At 44.5% G+C, this 7,597-nt stretch overlaps 1 protein-coding gene across 2 annotated transcripts in view; it reads left to right on the plus strand.

The window, feature by feature from the left end:
* Positions 1 to 5,002, plus strand: part of LOC110536437 (protein unc-13 homolog B) — a 126,315-nt gene extending 121,313 nt beyond the window's left edge. For both annotated transcript variants that reach the window (XM_036936444.1, XM_036936445.1), the window contains 2 exons: positions 1,284 to 1,443; positions 4,641 to 5,002. In XM_036936444.1, coding sequence (XP_036792339.1) covers positions 1,284 to 1,443; positions 4,641 to 4,923 — 443 coding nt within the window. In that variant the 3' untranslated portion in view covers positions 4,924 to 5,002. The remainder of the gene's footprint in view (positions 1 to 1,283; positions 1,444 to 4,640) is intronic.
* Positions 5,003 to 7,597: the final 2,595 nt, after the last annotated feature.

A 7,597-nucleotide genomic window follows, 5' to 3' on the forward strand; every position in this document is an offset into this window, starting at 1 on the left:
CTCGTCTTTCCATCTCTCATCTTTCCATCTCATACCTTTCCATCTCATCTCTCCATCTCTCATCTTTCCATCTCTCATCTCTCCATATCTCATCTTTCCATCTCTCTATCTCTCAATCTCTCATCTTTCCATCTCATCTTTCCATCTCATCTCTCAATCTCTCATCTTTCCATCTCTCATCTTTCCATCTCATCTCTCCATCTCTTATCTTTCCCTCTCATCTCTCATCTCATCATCTCTCATCTTTCCATCTCTCATCTCGCCATCTCTGATCTTTCCATCTCATACCTTTCTATCTCATCTCTCTATCTCTCCGTCTCTCATCTTTCCATATCTCATCTTTCCATCTCTCATCTCTCCATATCTCATCTTTCCGTCTCTCATCTCTTTATCGCTCAATCTCTCATTTTTCCATCTCTCCGTCTCTCGTCTTTCCATCTCTCATCTTTCCATCTCTCCGTCTCTCATCTTTCCATCTCTCATCTTTCCATATCTCATCTTTCCGTCTCTCATCTCTCCATCTCTCAATCTCTCATCTTTCCATCTCATCTCTCAATCTCTCATCTTTCCATCCATCTCGTCTTTCCATCTCTCATCTCTCCATATCTCATCTTTCCATCTCTCCGTCTCTCATCTTTCCAACTCTCAATCTCTCCATCTCATCTTTCCATCTCATCTCTCCATCGCTCAACTCTCCATCTTTCCGTCTCTCATCTTTCCATCTCTCATCTTTTCATCTCTCATCATTCCATCTCTCATCTCTCCGTCTCTCAACTCTCCATCTTTCCGTCTCTCATCTTTCCGTCTCTCATCTTTCCGTCTCTCATCTTTCCGTCTCTCATCTTTCCATCTCTCATCTTTTCATCTCTCATCATTCCATCTCTCATCTTTCCGTCTCTCAACTCTCCATATTTCCGTCTCTCATCTTTCCATCTCTCATCTTTTCATCTCTCATCATTCCATCTCTCATCATTCCATCTCTCATCTTTTCATCTCTCATCATTCCATCTCTCATCTTTTCATCTCTCATCATTCCATCTCTCATCATTCCATCTCTCATCTTTTCATCTCTCATCATTCCATCTCTCATCATTCCATCTCTCATCATTCCATCTCTCATCATTCCATCTCTCATCTTTTCATCTCTCATCATTCCATCTCTCATCTTTTCATCTCTCCATCTCCTTCTCCTTCCATCTACTGCTCTCACACCGATTGCTTTAATTTCTCACCTGTTGTCCCCTCGCTCTTTCTCTCACTCAACCCCCCCCTCCCCCCTACAGTGATAGCGGTGAATGACATGAGGTGGCAGACATCAGGGATGTTCCGTCCCTTCGTGGAGGTCAATATGATTGGTCCGCTCCTTGCAGCCCAGAAGAGGAAGTTCACCACCAAGTCAAAGAACAACAGCTGGACAGCCAAGTACAATGAGACCTTCCAATTGTGAGTTCTTAACCCACCGTGTTTCCACCCAACACCTGTAGGTCGCCCTTCACCTTAACTCCACTTTCAGGTGTTCACCACCTGACAACTATTTTCTGCTGGCGCTACGGCAGCGCAAGTGCCAAAACTAGAGGGTTTGGCTCGTGAGATTACTTTGAAGTAAATATTAATTACAGAAGCTTTATAAAAAGGTCAAGTACAACAAACATCCATTCTCCACTGTTAGATGTAGATCCTACTGTACAACAACCAGCCATTCTCCACTGTTAGATGTAGATCCTACTGTACAACAACCATCCATTCTCCACTGTTAGATGTAGATCCTACTGTACAACAACCATCCATTCTCCACTGTTAGATGTAGATCCTACTGTACAACAACCATCCATTCTCCACTGTTAGATGTAGATCCTACTGTACAACAACCGTCCATTCTCCACTGTTAGATGTAGATCCTACTGTACAACAACCATCCATTCTCCACTGTTAGATGTAGATCCTACTGTACAACAACCGTCCATTCTCCACTGTTAGATGTAGATCCTACTGTACAACAACCATCCATTCTCCACTGTTAGATGTAGATCCTACTGTACAACAACCGTCCATTCTCCACTGTTAGATGTAGATCCTACTGTACAACAACCGTCCATTCTCCACTGTTAGATGTAGATACTACTGTACAACAACCAGCCATTCTCCACTGTTAGATGTAGATCCTACTGTACAACAACCATCCATTTTCCACTGTTAGATGTAGATCCTACTGTACAACAACCAGCCATTCTCCACTGTTAGATGTAGATCCTACTGTACAACAACCAGCCATTCTCCACTGTTAGATGTAGATCCTACTGTACAACAACCGTCCATTCTCCACTGTTAGATGTAGATCCTACTGTACAACAACCGTCCATTCTCCACTGTTAGATGTAGATCCTACTGTACAACAACCATCCATTCTCCACTGTTAGATGTAGATCCTACTGTACAACAACCGTCCATTCTCCACTGTTAGATGTAGATCCTACTGTACAACAACCGTCCATTCTCCACTGTTAGATGTAGATCCTACTGTACAACAACCATCCATTCTCCACTGTTAGATGTAGATCCTACTGTACAACAACCGTCCATTCTCCACTGTTAGATGTAGATCCTACTGTACAACAACCGTCTATTCTCCACTGTTAGATGTAGATCCTACTGTACAACAACCGTCCATTCTCCACTGTTAGATGTAGATCCTACTGTACAACAACCGTCTATTCTCCACTGTTAGATGTAGATCCTACTGTACAACAACCGTCTATTCTCCACTGTTAGATGTAGATCCTACTGTACAACAACCGTCTATTCTCCACTGTTAGATGTAGATCCTACTGTACAACAACCGTCTATTCTCCACTGTTAGATGTAGATCCTACTGTACAACAACCGTCTATTCTCCACTGTTAGATGTAGATCCTACTGTACAACAACCGTCTATTCTCCACTGTTAGATGTAGATCCTACTGTACAACAACCGTCTATTCTCCACTGTTAGATGTAGATCCTACTGTACAACAACCATCCATTCTCCACTGTTAGATGTAGATCCTACTGTACAACAACCGTCCATTCTCCACTGTTAGATGTAGATCCTACTGTACAACAACCATCCATTCTCCACTGTTAGATGTAGATCCTACTGTACAACAACCGTCCATTCTCCACTGTTAGATGTAGATCCTACTGTACAACAACCATCCATTCTCCACTGTTAGATGTAGATCCTACTGTACAACAACCGTCCATTCTCCACTGTTAGATGTAGATCCTACTGTACAACAACCACCCATTCTCCACTGTTAGATGTAGATCCTACTGTACAACAACCGTCCATTCTCCACTGTTAGATGTAGATCCTACTGTACAACAACCGTCTATTCTCCACTGTTAGATGTAGATCCTACTGTACAACAACTGTCTATTCTCCACTGTTAGATGTAGATCCTACTGTACAACAACCATCTATTCTCCACTGTTAGATGTAGATCCTACTGTACAACAACCATCCATTCTCCACTGTTAGATGTAGATCCTACTGTACAACAACCGTCCATTCTCCACTGTTAGATGTAGATCCTACTGTACAACAACCATCCATTCTCCACTGTTAGATGTAGATCCTACTGTACAACAACCGTCCATTCTCCACTGTTAGATGTAGATCCTACTGTACAACAACCATCCATTCTCCACTGTTAGATGTAGATCCTACTGTACAACAACCGTCCATTCTCCACTGTTAGATGTAGATCCTACTGTACAACAACCATCCATTCTCCACTGTTAGATGTAGATCCTACTGTACAACAACTGTCCATTCTCCACTGTTAGATGTAGATCCTACTGTACAACAACCGTCCATTCTCCACTGTTAGATGTAGATCCTACTGTACAACAACCATCCATTCTCCACTGTTAGATGTAGATCCTACTGTACAACAACTGTCCATTCTCCACTGTTAGATGTAGATCCTACTGTACAACAACCATCCATTCTCCACTGTTAGATGTAGATCCTACTGTACAACAACCATCCATTCTCCACTGTTAGATGTAGATCCTACTGTACAACAACCGTCCATTCTCCACTGTTAGATGTAGATCCTACTGTACAACAACCGTCCATTCTCCACTGTTAGATGTAGATCCTACTGTACAACAACCGTCCATTCTCCACTGTTAGATGTAGATCCTACTGTACAACAACCGTCCATTCTCCACTGTTAGATGTAGATCCTACTGTACAACAACCGTCTATTCTCCACTGTTAGATGTAGATCCTACTGTACAACAACCGTCCATTCTCCACTGTTAGATGTAGATCCTACTGTACAACAACCATCCATTCTCCACTGTTAGATGTAGATCCTACTGTACAACAACCATCCATTCTCCACTGTTAGATGTAGATCCTACTGTACAACAACCATCCATTCTCCACTGTTATATGTAGATCCTACTGTACAACAACCGTCTATTCTCCACTGTTAGATGTAGATCCTACTTTACAACAACCGTCTATTCTCCACTGTTGGATTTACAGTAATATGCACAGATTTAAAGTTAGGACTCCACCATTAGTCTGTAGTGTACACTATACAACAATGTTGAACCACTTCTGCCTCTTCGCTCTCCCCCTCCAACAGTATCCTGGGTAAGGAGTCTCCAGACTGCTATGAGCTGCAGGTGACGGTGAAGGACTACTGTTTCGGCCGGGCCGACCGTGTTGTGGGCGTGGCCGTGGTCCAGCTCCGAGACGTGGCTGACAGGAAGTCGTGTGTGTGCTGGTGCCAGCTGGGCGGAACAATCCAGAAGGACGAGACGGGCGTAACGGTGATGCGTATCTTGTCTCAGCGTGCGGCCGACGAGGTGGCCAAGGACTTTGTCAAACTGAAGGCCGAGACACGCCCTGTAGAGGAGGGCAGATGATGAGGAGATGTGGAGAGAGTATAGATAGAGGAGAAAAGAGGTGGAGAGAGGATAGGTAGAGAAGGGGGGAGAGGACAGGGAGGAGAGAAGATAGGGAGAGGAGAGGTGGGGAGAGGACAGGGAGGAGAGAGGATAGGGGGAGAGAGGATATGAAGAGGAGAGGTGAGGAGAGGAGAGGAGAGGTGGGGAGAGGAGAGGGGAGGAGAGAGGACAGGGAGGAGAGAGGAGAGGTGGGGAGAGGAGAGAGGACAGGGAGGAGAGAAGACAGGGAGGAGAGACGATAGGGAGGAGGGAGGAGAGAGGATAGGGGGAGGAGAGAGGATAGGGAGAGGGAGAGGGGAGGTGGAGAGAGGATAGGTAGAGGAGAGGGGAGGAGGAGGGAGGATAGGTAGATGAGAGCCTATCACAAGATGGAGTTGAAAGAGGAGACACGCTCCGTGGAAGAGAGGGAGATGAACATCAGGATAGAAGTTAATAAATGTTATGTTTCCTGGTCCTCTGGGCCAATGAGAGGGCCTGGAGCAGGCACGTGACTGATGAGGGACCAATCGGAGACGTTCACTGTATGCATCAACATAGTGGAGTGTGACACAACACCACATACCTTCACCGTTGCATTCATATCACACACACACACACAGACGCACGCACACACACACACACACGTGAATGAATGTCTGCTTACTGTACCAGGGGCTATATCAGAACAACCCTTATAGGTACATGATTTTATATACTACTAGCTACTAGCATGAGACTGATACGCATAGCCCAACACCCATCACCCTAACCTGTGATGAAAACACATGAGACTGATGCCCAACACCCATCACCCTAACCTGTAATGAAAACACATGAGACTGATGCCCAACACCCATCACCCTAACCTGTGATGAAAACACGAGACTGATGCCCAACACCCATCACCCTAACCTGTGATGAAAACACATGAGACTGATGCCCAACACCCATCACCCTAACCTGTGATGAAAACACATGAGACTGTTGCCCAACACCCAACACCCTAACCTGTGATGAAAACACATGAGACTGATGCCCAACACCCTAACCTGTGATGAAAACACATGAGACTGTTGCCCAACACCCATCACCCTAACCTGTGATGAAAACACATGAGACTGTTGCCCAACACCCATCACCCTAACCTGTGATGAAAACACATGTGGATGGATCTGATCTGACCTGTCTCCAGGGTCACTACAGTACCATCCCTGTGGTTTACATAGCCTTAAAATCACAGCGCTAACCCCCATCCCTCCTCAGACCATCACAACTACAGGGATATGTACCTGAACTGGGAAGAAAATGGCTGCCTATCGGCCCCTGGTTGAAATGATTTCACTTGATAGTGATAGATGAACATACGCAGACCATAAAAACAGGTGAGGTTCGTGATGTACTAGAGTTAGTCTGTTAGTTGACAGGGTGTAGTCCAGACTAGGGTGTGGTACTAGAGTTAGTATGTTAGTTGACAGGGTGTAGTCCAGACTAGGGTGTGGTACTAGAGTTAGTCTGTTAGTTGACAGGGTGTAGTCCAGACTAGGGTGTGGTACTAGAGTTAGTCTGTTAGTTGACAGGGTGTAGTCCAGACTAGGGTGTGGTACTAGAGTTAGTATGTTAGTTGACAGGGTGTAGTCCAGACTAGGGTGTGGTACTAGAGTTAGTCTGTTAGTTGACAGGGTGTAGTCCAGACTAGGGTTTGGGGTGTTTTACTGTCAGACGGCTGTGTGAACAGAACAGAGCTGTGTGAGCTTAATGGTTCCAGCATCGACCCACTCCACTTCAGCCTGGGGGGGGGCTGTATGCTCCCATACAGTACACTATACTCATGACATAACCTTTAACCTTTAATCTCTTCTCTAGATTTTGTATTTGTTAATGTATTTATTTATGTATTTATTTTGCCAATTTAAGTTTCTCTTTTCAACTGTTACTGCAGATACTGTTTACCTGTACGTCTACATGGAATGGAAATAGCCAAAGATTGACTAGTTTGTTTATTTTGTTGGTGGGGGGGGTCAGTTATTTAGACTTTTTATAAATCTCATGTCCAGATACACACCTCATGATGAACAAATGTTAGAGTATGTTAACTACCTCCCCTTTCTTCCCAGGTAATGTTTAGAAGTGTCTGTCCCCATCCCTATCATTACCACAAACACACGGGGTGTTATTAATGACCACGTCATACTTGACCTCTGTCAGCTGTCAATCATCCTCTTACTGAGACCTGACTCTCATGTTAGCCCCACCCCCCAAAAAAAGTTCCACCATTGCTCATTGGTGGAGTTAGTTTTGCATGGCCCCGGCGCCTTGTGTGGGTGGAGATTTCACGTAAGGACCAATGGAATGGTCTAAAATGAGCAAACCCGGGCCATCGGACCATGCAAAATTAACTCCACCAATCATCGGGCGTTCTGTGAATGTCACAAATATTACCTGCCTGCCATTGGCTGGAAGAGAAAATTGAAAGGTGGGCCATCCAATAATATCACATAGATGGAGAAGGGGATGGATGGAGTGTGCACCAACGTGCCAAGTAATGCAGTGTTCACTTTCTACTTTTATTCATTTGTTCCTGTCTTTCATTTAGTTTCTTTTAGTTTTTTTGTTTTTGTTTTTGTTTTTTTGACAAGTGAACTCTGACACTCAA

Source organism: Oncorhynchus mykiss, chromosome 11 (assembly GCF_013265735.2).
Source record: "Oncorhynchus mykiss isolate Arlee chromosome 11, USDA_OmykA_1.1, whole genome shotgun sequence".
Classification (NCBI taxonomy): domain Eukaryota; kingdom Metazoa; phylum Chordata; class Actinopteri; order Salmoniformes; family Salmonidae; genus Oncorhynchus; species Oncorhynchus mykiss.